This window comes from Anarhichas minor, unplaced genomic scaffold, assembly GCF_050575085.1.
Source record: "Anarhichas minor isolate MPS153535 unplaced genomic scaffold, ASM5057508v1 ptg000002l, whole genome shotgun sequence".
NCBI classification, from domain to species: domain Eukaryota; kingdom Metazoa; phylum Chordata; class Actinopteri; order Perciformes; family Anarhichadidae; genus Anarhichas; species Anarhichas minor.
This window is the reverse complement of record NW_027466448.1, coordinates 4298559-4320107: the sequence shown is the minus strand read 5'-3', so window position 1 is coordinate 4320107 and position 21549 is coordinate 4298559. Positions and strand designations below refer to the sequence as shown.

Sequence of the window (21549 nt, the reverse complement as noted above, 5' to 3'; positions counted from 1 at the left end):
AAATTGGTCCAACTCCTACTTCAGACCCTTCAAGATTGCCTGCTGTATCTGAGATCTGAAAAAAGGCAACTCAAACTGCCTGGTTATAAATATTTTAAAGCTATTTAGCATTTATACAAGTCATATACAAACACTCACAGAACTTGTTTACAACACACTAGTATTACGCAGCTATCGAGACACTTTAAGTGTATATCTATGTATAGTATTAGTAGACAATAGTTGTTGGCCAATACATTAAAAACACTTAAATCTGCTGCTCACAACTCCATTACAGTGTATTGTAAACTGTTTATACTGCACGGCACCAAAGAAGTGTTGCTTATTGCTTCAATCATACTGCAGTGCAGGTTTCACTCCCATCTGCAGCTCTGGAGTCCGGCTGGTCTTTCTCTGGGACGGCTTTCTGTGATGTGACAGTGATTCATAAATTAGAGTACAACTAAACGAGCAATTAAGAGTCTCTCTGAAGCCGAATCAGACGGCGAAGGGATTTCACAAAAGCAGGTGAACCGAAGCAGATGTTGTGGTTCATGGGCACAATATTTGATATAAATAGTGCCAGGCCACCGCTTCAGAGCTGTTGTTGATGTGGTTGTTTGTTTTATCATCTGCAATATCAAAATCAGTGCAACATGAGCTCCATGTTGTGTAAAAATAGAACCACGTGTTCTCCAGCTGGCCAAGGATCAGGACCTAACAGAGACTCTGTCTTCTGCTTCCCTCTTGCTTCTCTCAGTGTCTAAATAAAGACTAAAATACTGGAGGTGAGACGCCAGAACAAAACAAAAAGCACAGCAATCAAAGCTTTTAAAACCTCTTCCAATTTTAGGCAAAGTCTACCAGCCATTTACCTGATATATATATTTATAGACTGTAACAAAATGAACACATGTTCTTACTAACCAGCCCTTAAACATGTCAGCTGTTAGGACAAGAAAAAGTATTAAAACGTATAGAATGACTTTAGCTGTTTGTCCTCTAAATATCTGTTTTGTCCTTGAACCAACCCATGTCACAAGGGAACTTCTTCTGTAAAGCTGACTTCAGGTCAGTGTATGTTGCCCCCAAGTGGAGAGACTGTGGAAAAACAAAGAGAAGACAACAGTGACGTAGAGGCAGCAAAGGCTTTTGACATTTGCCTGAAGATTGTGTTTGTTAAAGTGTAAATAATTTATATCTATAAATCATATTAAACGTGGTACCTTTCATTGGTGCATTCAGTAACTAAGTGCTCAGGTACTTACTGATTTATTTCAGGTTGTACTTTACTTGATACCTCTATTCCACACCATCTGAGTTAATTAATTAATTCGATATTTCGGTTGGTGGACCAACAACAGACCGATGTTGTCATCTTTAGAGCCACTCTGCTAGCATGGCTGAAATAAAAAGAGAGTTGTTTAATATCATCTGATTTGCTTTTTCGCCAACAAACGCAGCTTAAAATGACTATTTTGTTTTTGTGCATTTGTTTCTTCCTGTTTCCTGCGCTCCAGTCAGTCTGCTAGTGTTGTTGCTGCCTGCAGCTTCTGAATCTGTTGAGTTCAGCAGGAATCTAATCATATGCAGAAGACGTTTCCTCGAAATGTACAACTTACAGACATCTGAGTGGAGGGTCCACCAACTGACAAACAAAGATATCTCCAGGATAACTGTCTATCTTCTAAGCCACAGATATGCCAATTAAATCAATGTTGGGTTGAAATAAAGAAAAGTGAACTCGGCAAATGTTGTTTTTTGTCACATTTTCTTAGAATTCTCAGTGAAGCAACAGGCTCCGTGAGCTGCTTTGAGATTTTGGATCAGATTAAAACAATCATTTGGCTCATGAACAATACTCATCCTACTCCCAGAAGATTCAAATGTGTCCATGAAGCCAAAATGCAATAAATGTGCTGCCATTGTTTAAACACTGTTGTAGTTAAATGTAAGATTAGGCCGGTTGTTTGTGGTGTTTTAGGTTCGATCCAAGAGAAAAAAAAGAAATATGAGGGTGGCAGTTTGAACACGCCTCGTGCCAAACGCTCATACATTTGTTCAAACAATAGAGTTAACATGTTGCTTGGATGTTTCAGAAGAGGAGATTGTGGCTCTTTCAGACACTAATTATCGCAGACTATTCAATGCTTCAAGATAAGTTGGTATATAGAGTATATATAGTCTGTGAACATTTTAGTAAACTGAAGTTGTATACTGAAGTCAGTTTTCGAGGAGCTGCTGAGCTGCTTTGAAATCCACACTGCTTATGGATCTAAGAACGTGTTAAGATCAAATAACAAAACATGGCCTGAATCTGGTCCATGTAACTCCTCATGCTGACATTTTGATACGCACTTACATCATTTTTGAAGACTTCCCCCGCATGATTTATGGAGGCATATAAGGTTAAACTGGAGAAGGTATATCCATTTTTTTGTGTGTTTCAAATACAGAACACACAAAATATATTTAATTTATCTTAAACGTCAACACCAACATTGCTTCTTAAAATCCTGTCTTGTGGTCAGTTCACTTTCCTGGCAGTACTTTCTATCCATCCCTCCATCCCTCCATCCATCCCTCCATCCATCCCCATCCATTGCAGACTACATTTTCTTCAACTGACCAAACTGTTTTTAAATAATGACCCTCTGCCAAACAGTTGAGGTTTCCGTTTACAGTAAAAGTGCACTTTCAACCATCAGCGTTATTTTTTTCCGTTATAGTGAAATACAAAACTAAATTTTTATGGGCAACAGCAACATTAGTTTTATCATACTGAGAGAGGGTCATTACTTAACATCAGTCTGTTCAGTAAAAAAAAATTAAAAAATAACACGATGACCTAAAACTTCATCAAAAACATGCCACATGCTAACACCAATTTTCTAAAGGGTTGGTTCTAAAAAAGCGCAGTGCACCCTGGGTAGTTTTTAAGGGTTTCAGATAAGGTATTCCAACTTAAAAGCGGTTGTAGCTCACAGAGAGCCACGTGTGTTGATGGCATGTTGTGTTTGGTGTTATCAGTTACCAGCCTGTGTATGAATGTGTGATAGGAACTGAACAAACGTGTGCTTGCCTCACTACGGTCCCACTACAGGCCCACTAGAGATGTACGATGGGTGCCATCTAGTGGCTCATAAGTAGAGACACTAAAACATTTAAGTACTTGGTCAGTTTGACTTGACTTGTATTTTTGACATTGAGCAGTATAGAGTAAAGATTTGAGCTTATACAATGTGATTCAATTATTCCATTATTATATTAGTTCACAGGTATTATTAATTCAGTTATAACGAAGAGTCTGAAGAGTAAAAATGACCCGTGCATCCAACAAAATCTTATTTGTCTTATAATCATTGTATGTGCTATATGGACAGTATGCCGCTGCACATGTACATACAGTAAAACAGGGTTTTTCAAGCCTCACACAGTAAATTTCCTGACATTCAATTTGAGCAGAGACGTTGAGCAGCTTCCATTTCTAAGCGTGAACACACTCAGAGCTGCTGCCGATCTCTCCTGTGAGATTACACTATGAAATTCTTGCCAACGTCTGCTGGCAGAAATGTGACTTTGCCAGTCAGTCTAAATCAGACAGACCGCTTCAGTGTTTGTGGTAATAAATGTCCTCAAAATCACATTTTGAGGACTGGAATCCAGGATTTGAAGCGGGTTTGGCAGAGCTTTATAGGAAAGCCGAACCAAACCAGGCGACTCAACAAATACAAATTACAAGTGTGTTACTTATTCAAATAAATCCCCTCAAGATCTTTTACTTGATGCGTGTACTTTTCATCCAAAATGCCTGTTAAACCCCTTTGATTCAAATCCATTGATTCATGTTCAGATAGTAGAAAGCAACAGAATATTCCACCATTTAACGTGTCACTACTTCTGGATGTTGCTGCAACAATGCTTCTCATTTGAACAAAAATGCTATTTCTTTGTATATTTTCTTGTAGTTACATCTTCAATTGTATGGTTAACCTAAACACTGGCGTGTCTTTCTCTGTCATTACAAAACAAATGCAAATCTAAAATGCTAAAACGCAGAGCGTACCTAAAAAGATGCCAGCAGTTTTGTGAGATTTATATATCTTAGCCAACTATCAAGCAATTAACATGTTTCAGGATGCAAATAAACAAGTCCACTGTGGAAGAGCAGCTTGTTAATGAAACCGGGGCCAATGTTTGATTTATGGTTTAATTTGTTCCGCAGGGAGAAAATGAAAGTGAACATCATTCAGTCGAGAAAAAAAGGTTAATCTTGAATGAAAGATGTACTTATAAACTTAAAGAATAAGGCTGGTGTTATTCTGCACTGATGGAATTGATGTCCTTGTCCTATTTTCGATTTGACTGGTGGGTGGTGCTATTTCTTAGATAGTGCCTTTAAAGTCCCTCAGGTGCTTCTCTCTGACTCAGCTTTCATTGAGACTGTGTGGGTGTGGGTTGATCAGATTTGACTGACAGAGGCAACAGAAGCAAACAACCCTACCCAGATTCAAATGTTCCAAAATAAGGATAAACACATGGAAATACATCACATCACCTTCTCCCAACTGAGATCAGAACAAAACAAAACTAGAGACCATCTTGTTAAGGGATCACACCAGCCTGAGGCACCAAAAGGGGCCCTTCTACTTCTGGCGCCCTTACTTGGACCACACCCATCTTCAAACTTGATCTTTATTTTGATGTCAACTACACACCTGTAAAGATGTGTGACTGCCTCTTGCACGGTTGCGATGCTATCACAGTCACAAAATCTGTCCACAGACAGAAATATAAACATCTGGCAAAGTACTGAAATCACCTCTGTGGTAGTTCCTGCTACAGGTTGTCTCGTCAAACAAATCTCTCATCTAAAATAATTAAACGGCTCTAACTTTGGTGGGAAATGATGTGATTATATAGAATTATGTTGATTGGGAAAATGTGTTTTCAAGGCCCTTAAGTGAATGATGCAATAATGCGTACGCAGCATTATACCTGTACAATCAACACAGTGGTAATTGAAGCTATTACTAGTCATCCTGCAGTATGTACGAGCTCACCAGAGCAGTAAAAAGTACAATATTTCCTTTTCAATTGTAGTGGATGCATCAGTAAAGCAAAAGTACTGAAGTGTAGTACTTGATTAAATGCATCATTACTTCCCATGAGTAACTGCGATGTGTTCCTGTTCAAATGTGTGATGTTGTGCAAAATACCATCTCAAAGATATTTCACTTATTTTATGACTATCATTACATTGCAATAGCAATCTTCATCCAGTGGATGTCAGTCCTCCAATGTTTAAAATGTCAGTATTAGTGTACCAGTAGGGACAGCTTGGCCCCTCTGTTGGAAATGAAGTGTAATATATCTACATGTATGCTGTCTGTGTGGCCATAACCTCTCAGACGCTAGACGCAGGAATCAAACATCTGCTCAGGAAAAACAACATCTGTGGAGGGAGCTGACCACCAAGTCTAAACCATTGCTTCCAAAAAAAAAAAAAGCTCGCTGCTCATCCGATCAGAAACGAAAATAGGTTGAGGTCTTCAGCATTTTTTTTTTTTTAAATCTAGGCTATGCCCGTTCCAGACGGGTGTTTTGGGATAGCCTGAGGTTAGGCCTGAGAAGTGAATCAAAAATGGAATGGGTCGTTTAAATAGGGCAGATGTTCCTTGAGGAAAAGGCCCGACACGATTATTAAGTGCCAAATTTGCCCAAATAGCAAACTACCAATTGAACCACATTTTTGTATCATAAACATGCCACAGTATTTCAAAGCACGACACTTGAACCATGTCCTGTACATAAACACATTTTTATTTAGCCTGATATAGGTTACACATGGGGGGGAAAAACTAAATAATATTCTAAGAGAACTACTTCCCTTTGTGGAGCTAATGATATGACAGTTTTAAATCAGCTTATATCCCCACAAGACAGCCATCAACATTAGCTGCCGTGAGATGTGAGGAATTAAGCATAATCACATGCTACGACTGACCCGAGGCTTTTTTTTTTTTTTTAACCTTTCTTCAAAAGGAATAGAAAAAGAAAACATATCCCCTCAGCAGTCTTTATGTACGTTTTCTCACTAAATAATATGGAATGTTATCTTGGAAATGCAGGTAAAAAGCAAACTGTTCTCTGCAACAGCAGAAAACAAGATAAGAAACTGAATGAATAACAAAAAAAAGAAAACCGATTCCCAGAATCCTGTTCGCAAGCTGCTACTGTGTGTGTGTGTGAGGCGTTAAGAAAACACCACCTCAGTCCAAAGTGTGTTCGACGACAAAAATAACTGAAACCTGCCGCCGTGATTCAGTCTTATTATCCTAAAACATGGATATGAACAGAAAGCACAACCTCGATGCTCAATAGTACAGATTCAATTTACACTGCAGAGAAGCTTTGGAGTCTTATATATTAGGACCGACACACAAAGAAAAGACTGATGAGGGAAAAGAGGGGGCGGGTCTTAACATTGAACTAGTGTTAGTCTGTTTTTACTTGTAAATTTCACAAAGTGCAAATTTTTCATTTATATTACATCATAACCAATTTCAGAAATTGTTCATTTTCTATTATATAACAATGAAAAATGGTTAATTCCACATAACCCAACCCCCCCCCCAGCCAGAACCAACCCCCCTCCACATCGGCTATCCATCCGAATATTTAAAAAAAAGTAATTACTAAATACATGCTGCAATGCGCCCACCAATTTGTTTGAAACCGCTTTCGGCTCCTTGAATCTCTTACAGTACGTTGTTACCGTCAGCGTGCGTTTATAGTTAAAATATATATATTAATCTATCATTAAATAGTATGCCTCTTGCACAGTCTTGCATGCATTGAAGAGCATTTGGGGGCAAGCTGTACGAGGAGGAGAGGCGTGTGGACGGACTTGCTCAGGCTGTGGGCTCCGGGCCGGGACCAGGCACTCTTTCGCCACCACCTGTAAACGGTTTCTGCCCTTTACTCCTTGCAACCACGTCAGTTCAAAAGATGGTTCTCCAGTGTGTTTTTGTCGAGTGAGCATTTGTTTTGTGTGTACGTGTGTGTGTGTGTGTGTGCGTGCGTGCGGTCCTAAACTCTGTTTCACAGAAGAACTGTGTAGATCACTGAAGTTTTGTTCCAAGCTTTCGTTGTCTGTTCCTAGAAGAAAAACAACAAAACAAAAGAAGAATTGAATCACAAAACAAATGCAAAAGACGGAAATTCTGTTAATTTCAATGGAATCGCAGAGTACAGCGGATTCTGTAGTGAGGACGAAGTAAATGCACCCAAATCTTTAGCCAAAAGTGCAACTTTACTTAGCAAACTATATAAACTATCTTGACAAAATGGAAAATGGCTATTGTGCGTTATTAATTGTGTTGCACTATTCACTTTTATTTAAACTGCTCAATAACAGAGACATGGTCTGTAGACAGAAGACAGGAGTCAGTGGTGAAATACTGTATAAAATCTGAGCATCTCGTTAGCAAATGAGCTAACGAACTTGCTAACTGAGCGCAAGCAGACTAGATTATTGTACTGATTGTTTCGTTTTTCTGCTCATTTTGTCATTATTTTTGTTATATTTTTCTAAACTATATTAGCTTAGATTTGTTTCCATCTTTTTTGTTATTGTTGTATTTCTCTTCAAGTTGAGGAGAGGTCCGTTGTATAAGCCCGTTGCTTCTTGATCTCTCCGAAAACATGTCTTACTTTTTCAGTATCTGGATTTTATGCACTAAATAAAAAAGTGTCTCAGAAACTTACCTCGCCTCTGATCTGGTCACTGTATACTCAAACCATAAGATGTTGGGAATCAGACTTGTGTCTCGCACCAGGAAGTACTCTGATATTGGCCTATAAATTAAGAAAACATGAAGAAAAACAAATTATTAAGAGTGGCCATGAAAGACTAGTTGTATCCACTTATTCAGGCTACGGACGACTCGTCTTCCCCTGTGACACAAGGAGGAGGCGAAGAAATTAGAGCACGACTTACCACGCTGCTATTTTGGGGAATAATGGTGTCAGCATCTCTTGTGTGAAAAAGAACCAGAGTATGCCAATCGTACTACCGACCACTCCGCCATAGAAAACCTGGCTCCAGGTGTGATACAACAGGTAGACCCTGAGAAAGAGAGAGAGACAACACAATGCTCAAGAAAAAGTCAATTGAATATCTTTGGGTTCTGGATATTGAGTCAGACGGAACAAGAAACCACGAGGACATTTTATAGTCAAGGAAATAAAAATAGTGAAAGTAATGGTTGCAGCCTTACCTGCTGTATGAGACCGATAAGGCCACGCCCAACAGGATGATGGACAGTATGTGTCTCCACAGCAGGTCCACACATCGAGCATTGTTCGTTTGATGCATTCTGAAAAGACAGATCGGCGTGAGTTCACATCATGGAAAGGTGAAGTGAAAGCGTCTAATGAGTGGTAGTCAAAAACATAGATAACAGATATTGAACAAAAACTATATTTGATTAGTTTGTGGACGTTAAACTTCAGCTTGGGTCTACGCCTCTCACAAATAACACAGCTACATATTTCCACCCATGAACGTTCACAAACACCAAGAAAAGACGAGCTCACCTTAAATAAAGGAAAAGAAAGAAGTAAACAACAAAGAACCACATCAGCTGGGAGTGACTGGAGGGCATCCCATAGTCTGTGTGCAGGGTTGTGTGAGTTCCTGCAGAGAGACAACATAACCGGATATAAATACACATTGTCAATATGGAGTACATATCCATACAAACATTAGATTATTTTGGTCAGGTCAAGCACCAAAGTTGAAAAGTGAAGTGAGCGTCTTTCATTGCTCATCTGGCTGGGGTTGGGCGGAGCTAAATTTAATCAATTTGAAGAATATTTGCATATTTATTTCTATTTTAATTGTTTTGAATACCACTTGTATAAATGTCTCTCTTGTCTATGTTTTTATTCTGTATGTTTTCTTTCCTGACTGCTGAAAAATATATCTTAATCTCACTGAAACTACACATCTAAATAAATGATTCACTAAATGTCACTGTATCGTTTATACTGAGGAAATGCCTGTAATTGGTATCTCTCCCTTATGGCAGTTTGGATGTTTATATGATTTTTGCATCAGGTGATGAAGTACCTTGATTTTTCAGGAATTTAACTTAAAATAGAGCCGGCAATTAAGCCGTTAGTCAGTCTCTAGAAAACCAATCAGCCACTATTTTGACGATTGAGATGCGCAACATCGATATACAATCCAATGTGATGTAGAGAAACTAGACGTCTGAGCTGGTGATGTCCCGTTACCTGAACAAATAACGTGATTGCATCATGTCAACAGTTTGTTCTCTCACCTGCACATGGGCGCGGCTCTCTGAGAATGTGCTTCAGCAGCCAGTTCACCCCTTCATTCAGGATGAGTCCACCGAAGAAGGAAATCTGTAAACATTATATATAATATAGAAAAAAACAATAAGGTAAACGCATAAAGCTTGCAAACTTCTTGCCTGCCTGACACACATACTCAGCCCCCCTTAAATTGACTTGAAAAGTGATACTCTCTCTGAAACTTAAAAGTGTGCAGAACTCACCGTGTGCAGCTCCCGTTTAAACACTATGAGTGTAACAAAACCCACGAGGATTGCTATGGGTAGGAGACTGAAGTAGGCCAGCATGTGTCCCGTCAGGTCGCCTAAAAACACAGAGACACTGTCATGAATATGAGACCATCAAAAAAAACACAAATATTAAAGTCATCCAGCACCGGTGGGAGGGACACTTTGTGAACCCGGATGGCTGAAATATTTGACTGAATACAAGCAGGAAGCTGCTGCGGTGACGTAGCCAAGCCTTCATCTAACTAACGATCCACATTGTTTTATTTTGTTAACGCACAGCTCGGTGCAATGTGGTTTATGCTAGTTATACTAATCAGTATGAGGTCAAGGAGCTAGCTACTACGTTAGCCGCAGTCCTGGCTACAATGCTATAAAAGGTGAAATATATGGCTGTTTCCACCATAGTTATGAATAATATTTAGCTGTTCACGATGCTTTAATTGTGTTGAATAATTACTACAGGACGCGCCGTATTTGTTAACTCCTGAGAGGAGATATTAAAGCTGATAACAAGGCAGCTAACAGGCTAGCTAGCCTTCATTGTGGACATTAGCGCAACTGCGCATGCGGCTCTGTCTCACTATTTAGCAGTCCGGGTTGCATTCCCCGCTGCGCTCCGACGTTTCGCAGCGTCTCACTATTTGGCAGTAGCGCCAACGACCGTGTCCATTCAGTTACGAGCACACACACGCGCAGTCTTCGAAAATCACGCTAGCGGTTAGCATCTTCGGTAGTTAGAGAAAGACGTTGAGTTTTACATACCCTCCGGGAACTCTACGTGTGTCAGAGATATGGACCGCCATCGAGATGGTGCCGAGCACTGCTCTTCCAACGCCATCTTACCCCGGACACAACCGGGCAGTCCCAGTGAAACGCCCCAGACACGTGTCTAACCAATGGTGAACGGAGCGCTGTGTTCAAGCGGGTCCCGGCAGCGGAGACGCCGTCCAATCCCAGCCGCACACTGAATATGAGATATATAGTCCCCATAGAGAAGAATTATTGAATGAACAAAAAACACAAAAGTCCAGCTCTCCACTGCACTCATTCAAAAAAAATAAAGTTCATAATTAGGCTGCTGAATTAATTCAGGCTGTACATTAATTAAAATGGCATGCCATGTATATAATGCCGTGATATTGCCTCAGTATTTGCCCAGACACATTTTATCTAGATTAAACGATTCATCATTTAGTCTATAAAATATATAAATGAAAATGAAAAACATCCCTTTTAATTCCCCTTTGCTTAAAGTGAACTCTTAAAAATGTCTGTTATGGTTTTGATAAGATATTTTGTACTGACTGGTGTTTCTATTATTTTGGCCACCCTATTTATATCAATGAAGAATCTTAATAACAAAAACAACTCTCTGTGTAATGCAGCGTATTTCAACATCACCGGGAAATTTGAACCAATACATCATACAATAAATATGTTCAACAAAGCTGAACATTATAACCTTCATGAGGTATAAGAGAACCACATTTCTCCTCTGTATTGCATGACTATTGTGTTAAACCTCATTAGTTTTTAGCTATAGGTGTACTAAATACACTGGGTGTAGCTCACCTGCAAAGCAAAATAGGTGTCTATTCACTCAGGGAAAAACAAATATTGTGCCATTGTCAAAATTGCACAATATCTCAGCATTAGAGGGTTAGACCTAAATGTTGACATTGCTCATCTCGCAGTAGAAGATAGATAACATGTACTCACCCACACACACAGCAGACAAACTCAGGCTTTCTCCAACTCACATAAATTCAGCCACGAATAACAGGACACAAAGTAAAAAGCAAAAACCTGAACAAACAGACCCTATAAACAAACAGAGTATCTCCAACTGGAAAGAAAACCAAAAGAGGAAGCAGAGACTAATGGTAAAGATGCGTGTGACCTTTGTGTCAGCGTGTACAGTATCCAAAATGTAGGAGGAAATGAAAAGCAGAATAGGATTTAACGTTTTGAGATATTATGCATGTTTCAAGGCCTCCAACATCTTCAAAGCTGACTCTGTTTTAAACGTAATTTATGCATATTTTCTTTGAAAAGTGAGATAAAAATATATTTTTGTGGGGAAGTTTTGTTCAAGAAAAATAAGTGTTTTAAGACAATTCTTAAAGTTTTGGCAAAGCAGTGATGCTTTTAAATGGGGTGCGTTGATTATGTCCCCTGGTTGTGTAGTAGGCCTTTCCACAGACTAAACATTGCCTCGCTGTAGAGATGAGAAGAAGGTTTCTAAACTTGTTCAGCACACTCACAATATGAGTTGTGCACCCTCCACTGGCCTAACATCGAATCACTCCAGAGCTTCCTCTTGTATCTCTCCAACTGACTCTAGTTACTTTGTCAAGGTCTAAATGGTGTTAAGAAGCACAATAATGAATGAGAGTCCTGCATCAAATGTCACACTTTATTTACTGTTGCAGCCAACACAACATGGGCAACAGAAAAACAGATTCGACACGACTTCTTCATGATCTGTACCTCATTATTGCTGCCAATATTTAAAATAACCTTGTTTTTAATTTTAATAGTATATGGATCTTTGTATGAGTAAATACTGTATAATACACTGCAGGGTTTGAGCCGTCAAAAGACGATCCATTTCTCTCACATATTCATACTTTCTGCTCTTTTTAATTAAGCCAGTGCTTCTTATTCATTCATTCATTCTTAAAACATAAACCTCTACCACACTCATAAAATAATCTTGTGTTTTAGGAAAGTCGGATTCCTGGCGAGACATGAAATGCAATGAGCCGCCATCAGTTGGGAAAAGGTGTAATAAACGTAGTTTAATAACAAAAAAATAACATCTAATATGGAGAATCAAAATCAATTTACAGTTTGTGCTGGCATTTTAATTTAACAATAGAAAAGACAAAAGGCATGAATAGGACACTTGTAACGTACAGCAGTGAAAAAAATAGGTCTTTCTACATTTTGGCCGTCTGCAATCCTCATAAAACTCTTTAATCTATAGAATATACGCAAAGTATTACACTTCATTCCCGAATTTTGACATTCAAGTCATTATGAGTTAGCTTCTTTGTAACTTGGATTTTCAAAACTAACGATTAGAGCCTAGATCTAAAAGTGGCAAAGATACACTGATTGATGCATTTCAGAGAATGTTCACATGCAGAGGGATTCATCTCTGATCATCTCAGGACAGAGAAAAAGCAGACCGTCACGCGAACACAAGACTAAACTTCAGCATCTTTCCTTAGTTGCATTTACCTGCATGAGTCATACTTGATAGTCTACATTAACAGGGCTGAAACTTGGGAGAATGGACGGGACGGGACAAGCGGTGAAAAGTTAAAATTGGAGAATTTGAACATTTCAAACATGGAGACTAAAACAAAACCAGAATAAATCATTTTCATAAAATATTTTTCCGGGAACGATAGTTTCCATAGTGTACAGCATGTCAGTTCTACGATGCAATAAATAATTCAATATATTTGTACAGATAAACTCTTTAAACTGCTTTTACAAAAAGGGTTGTTGGACATTCCTGTATATCTTTCTGCTTTTCTGATAAAGTGCAAAATGCTTAAAAACACAAAGCTGCACATTTGCAAAACAAAACGTCTTCTTGTACAGTAAAAGCTTAATTTATAGAAGGATGTAAATGCTGGACAGAAACAGAAATAGTCCCACAGTGCCGACTCTGAGCAGTATTGTATTGCGACATGTAACATTTCTGAATTTCAGAGATTTGTTGCAACGAGAGCAGGATTTTGAATTGATCAAGACCACAAAACACACACTTGTATGATTATGAAAAACAAATAGCTGCTGATTTGTGTGATAAAACTAGTGAGACCCCAAAAATGATTTGACAGAAACGTCTTCTCTTTTCTCAATCACACGGGCAACGATAATCACACATACTGCCGCTCAAATAAATAATCTTCTCATCGCATTTCATGAAGATAATTTAGTTTTCTTCAACAAACAACCTACAGTCTGCATAACACACATCTGCTTTCACAGTGGTGGAGTAACCAGACTTAGTTTAACTTGGCATCTTAGTCATCTCTATGCTCTATCTTCATCAGTGCACTTATGTAGGTTACAGTCCGACTGTACAATGCCCGGTTCTTCATGAAACAGAACAACAATATCCTTACTAAGACGAGTAGAATGGCACCGTTTCATTTAGAGGTTGGGTCAATTTTAAAACGTGGCTCGAGATGGAAAATATCAACGTGTGTTTCCAAACAATCATAACACAAAGGTGGTATTAGATGACTGTGTGCACCGTTCTTTCTGACCCTCTGTGGCACTTAAAATTAATAATATTCACGTCATCTATTGCTGGAGAAAATCTGATCAGATCACTGAGAATGTCAATCTTTACAAAACGTTAGCATCTTAGCTGGATCAGCGCCATGTCCAAGAGGAGACAGCTGTGGGTCCAAATACCACTTTGGGATAATTAAACTTCAATATGAGTAACATGTTAACACACTTTACTAGTTTTACATGAGAACTTTTTGCAATTCACACAGTCTCTTGGATATTTGACATCTAAGCTTGCGCCATTAAACCACATTGGATTAAATAAGTACTTCTTCAGATTAAGGAGACAAATTCATTTAAATCCTCCAAGTCTTCCGCTGGCCAAGCCTGCCAGGAATTATTATGGTTTTTGCAAATATCCTTTCTTCTTTAATATAAAACATACAAACGCACATTTATTTTCACATAATTATGAACACTATGATATTCCACAAGTCAGATGAATGGAAGGTTACAATGCAACCACTGGTTCTCAGAGAGACTCGATCCCTGTGGAGTAACAGTGTAGAAGGCCTGGTCTTCCTGTGTTATGCAGGTGTGTTTAGGAAGTGTCCACGTCACCAAACAAGGCAGAGACAAGTCCTCACAAGTCGGAAGCCCTTAGTGACCCTAGTAGTCTTAGTTGGGCCCTGAAGGGCCCTCTGTGTCTCTCGGTAGGGCCCCGTTGAGCTCCAGAAGGTTGCTGATTCCCAGATACCCCAGTAAAATCTCACCCCGGCGGTGGGAAAGGTTCAGGATGTCCTCGGCCAGGCACTGGGCCGAGGTGAAGCGGACCTTGTCATGGTCAAACATGTCCTTCAGGTACTGCAGGATTTGTTGCTGCAGACGAAAGGAGAGAAATGAATGACATACACGTGACACGGTGAGTCTGACCAGGGCTGTATTAAATAAAAAAATAAATCATACTATGTACCCGCATTAAGCTCGTAGAAAGATCAAAGACTAATTTGATGAATCAATTTATTGAAATTGAGTTTCACATTCGAAGCTTCCTTCAAAAACCTGAAAAGAATCTTTGACTATTGAGGTTGCTAGTGACTCGGTTACTAACTGGGAGCATGGAGTCTCAGAAAAGATGCTAGTGAGTTGCATTATGGGAAATGTAGGACCCAGCATTTTTGGAGCTCGACCCATTAAAAGTCAGGATATATCGGCCTCTGCGGTTTACATTTTCACTATTCTGTGTTAAGTCTCTAGCCTCCAATCTTTATGGAGGTTACGATACGGCTTTTTATGAAGCTGGGGAGTTGAAAAAAAACTCTCCATACCAGAGGCTCAGAAGACATTATACAACTGTAGTCCTCCTCATGACGAATAAACTGAACGTCATGTGTAAAGTACGTGTTGCACCAGTAACGGTACTTGCCTTTCCAATATTGTGTTAAAATCACAGCGTCTTAGTTGTGCTCTCACCTTGAAAATGGTGCACACTTCACTTAGGTGCTGCCTGGGTCCCAAAAACCCAAAAGCTAAAACCGGGCTCACATGTTCTGATATGGCATAGAAGTGGGAGATAAAACCATCAGGAACCTATGGAGAGCAGCAAGAGAAACTCAGCTGTCAGAATCAAAGACATACAGGTTGCAATAAACAGTTCTCAATCTTTAAATTTGCTCAAACTCACCATAAGAAGACGCCTTTTTGCTTTTAGGACAGACCAGCAAGCAGTTGCCAGAGCCTAACAGACAAAACAACTCTGTTATTAGAGTAATTTGTAGCTAACACGTCGGTGGAATAGTCAAGGAATTGCTGTGTGTGTGTGTGTGTGTGTGTGTGTGTGTGTGTGTGTGTGTGTGTGTGTAAATCTACCGTCTCTTTAAAGCTGTCAGAGAGCCAGCGGTTCCTCAACACAGCCACCACAGAGGACGGAGGGTTCTCCAGGTCTTCAAAGGAGTCCATCAGGATGAAGTCCAAAACGATGTCGAAAAAGTTCATACACACCACCTGCAGAGACACGAGAACCCCCACAGTTCATTGTACTACATACGAAAGGGATTAGGTTTTCTCTAAAAACGTTATACTATATATATACAGTTGTCATGTACATAAATACACACATACTGTATATACATGTACACAGTCTGTTTCAATTGCCCTGCTGTTTTCATCCTGACTGTTTGCTGTCTTACCCTGAATTTATAAAGCGACGTTGAGTGCATTCTTTACATAACTTTGTACCTTTAACTTCTGAGGAAAACTTTAATTTCTTATGGTATCTTATGCATAGTATTTGTACTTCCTCTGTGAGGCATATTGCAAAGTATCCGACTGTAAACAAATGTGGCACTTAAATGAAGATGGATGGTTTGCCAGTTACACAACCGCCAACAGTGTTACACCGAGTAAAGTGCAGAGCGAACTGACTGTTGCCTGTATTTCAGTTAAAGTTTAATGCAGGTTAGCATGAACTTGAGATACCCTGTGCCCAAAGCCTGTTCCCATGGATGAACCAAGCAGGCCGCATGCTTGCAGGTAGAACAATATTGTTGGCAAAGAAAAAGACACATGAGATGAAGGACGGGATTACTCACCCCTCGACCCTCAAGCTCCATCTTTGTGACGGGCCACGTTTCTTCCCTCTTGGTGTAAAGCAGCATGTCCTCGTAGCTCTCCAGGAAGGCTTTGGGACTCTGCGTTAAAGCAACACAGGAACTAATTAGTTTCAGCTGCGCAAGCATGTCCACAGAAGCAGAAGCTTGTCTTGCTTATCCAAACAGGACGAGTTAATAAGTGAGGATCCAAACGAACAGTGTTTACCTTATTTGCCTTCACCATTAACCCTACAATCATTTGCTTCCCCGTCTCCATGAAAAACATGCGATGAGTTTCATCTAACAACAGGACCTGGAACAAACACAAAGTCATTTATAGAATAATTTGGTTCAAAACCACGTTTAACCTCCACAGTTAACCTGAAAGTGAATCATCTACCTCGGGCGGACCAGGGAGGGATCACTCTCATGGACCAAAATGAAATAAACTGTCAGAGCTACGCACCAACTAAAAACAGCTTCACTTCCCGCTGTGCAATTGTTATCAATAATTGCAATCATCTAAACAAAGAGAATGATCTCGTAAACAACATGGGTAAGTCTTAGGAGCTGGAACAGACCTGGAATGCTTGTCTCACACATTGAAGCTTGGCAAGGAAGTCTTGGTCACCAAAACATTCAAGTAATTCAGTCCTGGTGAAGAAGAGAGAGAAAAGGTATGAAGCTCCGTGAAACATCGACATGTTATCGTCTTGTGCTGTTGATACACAGCAGCGAGGGTGAACCAAAAACAACAGACACTCAATGCTCCATAGAGCCGAGGTTAATTGGAGATCCAGGGTTCCTTACTACGAACGACTCCTTTGATATTACAAATAATAATGTAATACACTTAGTTTTAAAATATTGATTCGTACAGCTTTTAATATTTAGGTACAGACGGTACACTTCACAGTTACCTCAGAGACCTATAGCACACTTTGCCCTCCCGGACCAGAGACAAGGCTTCTTCATAGAGAGCTGCTGGTTTATGTGGCTGGTAGACATCTTCTAAAGACAAGGCATCGAACAGCTGCACGGACAAAACACACACACACCTCAGTACACAGTCCACATAAGCTGTTTTACATAGAAAAACAGCAGATAGAAGAGTACTTTTATGTGTATTTGATACAAATACTAGGGAGCTACTTGGAATTTAGGGACTACTGTATATTTAGGTTTCTGTCAGTCTTTAGAGAGCAGAGGAAAGGAACTAACCTCTGCAGCCGAGAAAAAGGACTCGTCAGAGGTAACAGTGGTCGCATCATCATCATCATCATCTCGCAGTCTGTGGAAACTCTCCACTTGAGGCAAGATCAGAGTTCCTTCACTCTCTGCCAAAGGAACACCACAAACTCTGACTGACAGGGCAAGAACCAGAACACATGCACTTAACAGAAAAATAAAACGTGGGAACCCACTTTAAAAATCAGGAACTGTATTATTACTGAAGCACACTAACACTGTATCAATCATATATCAATAATAAACCATAAAAAAAACATATGTTTGGCAGCTCGTTACACCTCAAACTCTGAGTCTGTACTGTCATTTTGTTCTCTTTGATTAATATCATTCCTCTCGTTCTTTTAAGGTCACACATAAGCTCTTACCAAAATCTGCCAGCACGCTGTCTGTTGGGATACTGCTGCCAAAGTCCTCTTGTAGGTGGTACGCCCTGTGCAGTAGTGTCTCCAACTTCTCAGCAAACACTTTATTACGGGTTTCAGCCTATAATGAAGCAGAAAACAATTGTGCTGCATTGGTGCTGTGTCACCGACACCATCACATGTACAGAAGGCGAAATCTGTACTGTACTTAAGTGGAAAGTAATCCAACCATGTTCAAGAATATCATGCCGTCTGTATTGGTAATTATTGTTTGATAGTTACCATTGGAAAGTCCTCACACGTCGCCCCCTGCAGAGCGAGGCTGTTGTTGCTGCTGGAGGTCGAGGGGGTGTGATGGCGAATATTCAGGGCCTGTTCCCACTTCCGTAGAGCTTCCTCAAAGAGCTCCATCCCTAGCAGGAAGAGAGCGATAAGACGTCACGTTGTGAATGGGAAAATCTGAACTTTGAGCAAAGAGTGACTGTGGCACCAAGCTGCAGGTGTTATTTCTTACATTTCCTACTTTATCAAATATATTGCTAAATTAAGTGGCCCGAGTCTCTAGAGTTCTAAAAGGGGGAACATGGAGCAGAATTCAAATAGTTCATGCAGGATAATCCAAATATTAACCAACAGCACCCTGGGTCCAATAGTCCAACATTACCTGATAACAGCCTAGATTATCTCCAAATTACCAACAGCAGAAAATGAATGCTGACTTCCCACAATGTGGGAAACGCCGTATTATAAGCATGGCCATCAAACATGGTAAAACCACACACAATAACTTATACATATACTCAAGATACAAGTCATGCAGCATTTGTTTTTTAAATTAGTCACCAATAACGGATGATTTTGTTTCACGATCAATTGTTATTACTGACTAAAAGTACTGAACAAATACTAAGTGGTAAAGTAGAACTATAACACTATATCTAAGGCAACACAGCAAAATATCTGACATACATCCTCTGTATTACCTTTTTATAAAACCAGGAGTAATAGTAAATACCTACCCAATATATAGAGATTCTCTGCATTTGCATCCTCTATCGCCCCCGACTCTTCCACCACGGGCTCTGCCTCCCAGGGGGTGGATGGATTGGCTGACTGATTTGGAGAGTTTGGGACCCGTATCTATGCCAGAAACACAAACACACCATGACACATTAGGGAATGTGGGAAAAAGAAAACGGTAGCCAAAATGATATGGAATTAGTTGTAAATTGTCAAACTAACAGATGCCAGGCTGTGTGAGGAACTTGAGTGTTTACTGGGGGCCAGGGAAGAAATTCCACTCATGGTGTCATTGCTCCGATTGCTGGGACTCATCATCTGTCTGCCAGTAAACGGGCCTGTGGAGAGAAAAACATTCCCTTGTATGCATATTTCTCAATAGATGATACAAAGGAAACGTATCATTGGAACTTTTCCTCCGGGCGTAAAGTCATGCACACCTCTCTTAAATGACGAGGGTCTTCCCGTCTTCATCAGCGCATCAGGTATTCCCACTGTCTTCTGGCCCTCCTTCCCTTGTGTCACCTGCTTCCTTTTCCTCCCCCGCCTTTTCAGCTGATGAGCGGTGAGAGCCAGGGCGACGCTGCCCAGCGCTGTGGCAAACAGCACCTTCTTCAAGTTCGGGGAAAGCTTCAGCTGAGAAAATATGGACTGAAAGCAGGAGAGGCAAATGTAAGCTGTCATAAAGGGATCTACTAAACATTAACTTATCCATCGTCGATAGTGAATAGCGCATCTGTTTAGAGCTGTAAAACTTTAACTGTATGCAAAGCGGTTTACCTGCCCAAATGTGGAATACAGAAACACCGGTATCTCTGCTACAGTCATGGCCAAAGCCTGGGCGATGGACATCCCGTCTGCTCGTTTGAGTGACATCTCAGAAATGTAAACGCCTTCACGTTCCCCCTGTACAAGGTGTCGTCTCTGCTCTGAGATCAGCCAGCTCAGGGCTTGCTGACGAACCGCCTATCGTCATCCACTCCCGAAGCTTGTGCTCCACGCTCGTCCAATGGCTGACTGTAGATTTATTACCCTATAATAAATAAGACATGAGGAAATTATCAGAGTGTGGCGGCCTCCTCCTGCAAAGCAACATTATATTGCACAGGCCTTGTAACAGATAAAGACATCACACAGTTATTGGATCACTGCAACAGTGCTGTTGGCTCCAGGACAACATGTCTCGAGACACAAAATCAACTTGCAAAGGTCCATGGTTTAAGCTGGGAAAAATCAAGCTCACATCCACTGTTCAGCAGCAGAGCAACTTGACATGCTGCCAGCTACTTACCTACATACACTGGCTGGTATGCAGCCAGTTCACACACATACTGTACGTGACAAACAGCAGGTGAGGATTATACATGAGTTCTCCTCTTTCTTTGGAGCCAAACTGACTAATACAATAAACTGTGTAAACAATGTTTTTGCCAGTTACACAAGCCACATTACTGATAATGGTACTGCTAGCTGAAAGAGACTTGACTGTAGGTGAACAGCAAGCTAAGCAGTTAGCCCGTCCAGGCAGCTGAGACCACTTCTTTTTATTTTAAACAAGTCTAAGCTCTGTTTTTATAAATGTTGTTGCACTAGCAAGCAGGCATGAGCACCCACAGGCGAGCATGCTAACGTTAGCTAGCACACTTAGCTAACCTAGCTCAGCCTCATCTGTCAGTTGACAGCGTAGCATCATCGGGTCAACCACACACTGGCTGTGGGGCTTTGACTTTAACACCTCAGAGGCTTCAGCGGCTCTGTGTACAGCTAACCAGCGGTACGACTAATAACATAATCCGTCACATAGGTACATACCGTGGTCACCCAGGGCGCCAGGGAAGGGCATTCCACAGTCAGTGAAAGCCGCACACTAGCTTTTCTGCTCGGAGGCGGGGCTTTAAAAATGTATGGTTACTGACGCGGTCACCCAACCAATGGGACGAGGAGTACAGAGGTTTGCTTTTTTTCTTGACCAATCGGATGGACGTAAAGAGGGAAAAAATCAGGTCGCAGATTAAAGTCCGTCTTTCATCTGCGACCTGATTTCATCACCCTTTAAAAAATAGAAGGTAAAAACTGTCAGAAAGGTTCCCCTGGTACATAAAATTACATTTTGGCCAGTATTTTGCTCATATTAGTACTCTTTTTTTCTGGTGCAAGGACTTGCCTTTGTCATGGTAATGTTTTAAGAACAAGTAAAGACGTTCGCGCTCAGCCTTCGCAAAGTATCGTTAATTTACGAGTGGTCCCTGAAGGCGGCATTGCAGAATTGCCCTGGTGAAAGTGCTTTTGAATCACAGTGATATAAAGACATTGTTTCCGGTTTTGGCATATGCCTTTCAGAATAAAAGTGCAAAAATCACATAGGTTTAGGTGCGTATGTCTTACGAGGTACTTCTCAGGTCATATTCTATTTACTGTAACGCTAAGATTCAAGGCCACGTTTTTGTATAAATGCATACTATGTATGCGAGTATG

The 21549-nt window shown here is 40.4% G+C and overlaps 2 protein-coding genes across 2 annotated transcripts; both read right to left on the bottom strand.

Moving 5' to 3' along the window:
- Positions 1 to 5781: 5781 nt before the first annotated feature.
- dolpp1 (dolichyldiphosphatase 1) lies at positions 5782 to 10492 on the bottom strand. The gene is made up of 8 exons (XM_076086070.1): positions 10356 to 10492; positions 9567 to 9667; positions 9330 to 9414; positions 8581 to 8680; positions 8262 to 8360; positions 7982 to 8110; positions 7750 to 7839; positions 5782 to 7140 (listed from the first exon to the last, which is right to left on the bottom strand). Exons 1-8 carry the CDS (start codon positions 10429 to 10431, stop codon positions 7104 to 7106), a joined length of 717 nt encoding a protein of 238 aa, XP_075942185.1. The 5' UTR covers positions 10432 to 10492; the 3' UTR covers positions 5782 to 7103.
- A 1872-nt stretch (positions 10493 to 12364) lies between these two features.
- Positions 12365 to 20932, bottom strand: miga2 (mitoguardin 2). Its single transcript, XM_076086059.1, has 16 exons — positions 20887 to 20932; positions 19855 to 20107; positions 19515 to 19725; positions 19297 to 19412; positions 19074 to 19194; positions 18337 to 18467; positions 18058 to 18175; positions 17663 to 17805; positions 17362 to 17474; positions 17023 to 17095; positions 16668 to 16754; positions 16442 to 16540; positions 15720 to 15854; positions 15535 to 15588; positions 15324 to 15440; positions 12365 to 14729 (listed from the first exon to the last, which is right to left on the bottom strand). Exons 2-16 carry the CDS (start codon positions 19948 to 19950, stop codon positions 14529 to 14531), a joined length of 1815 nt encoding a protein of 604 aa, XP_075942174.1. The 5' UTR covers positions 19951 to 20107; positions 20887 to 20932; the 3' UTR covers positions 12365 to 14528.
- Positions 20933 to 21549: the final 617 nt, after the last annotated feature.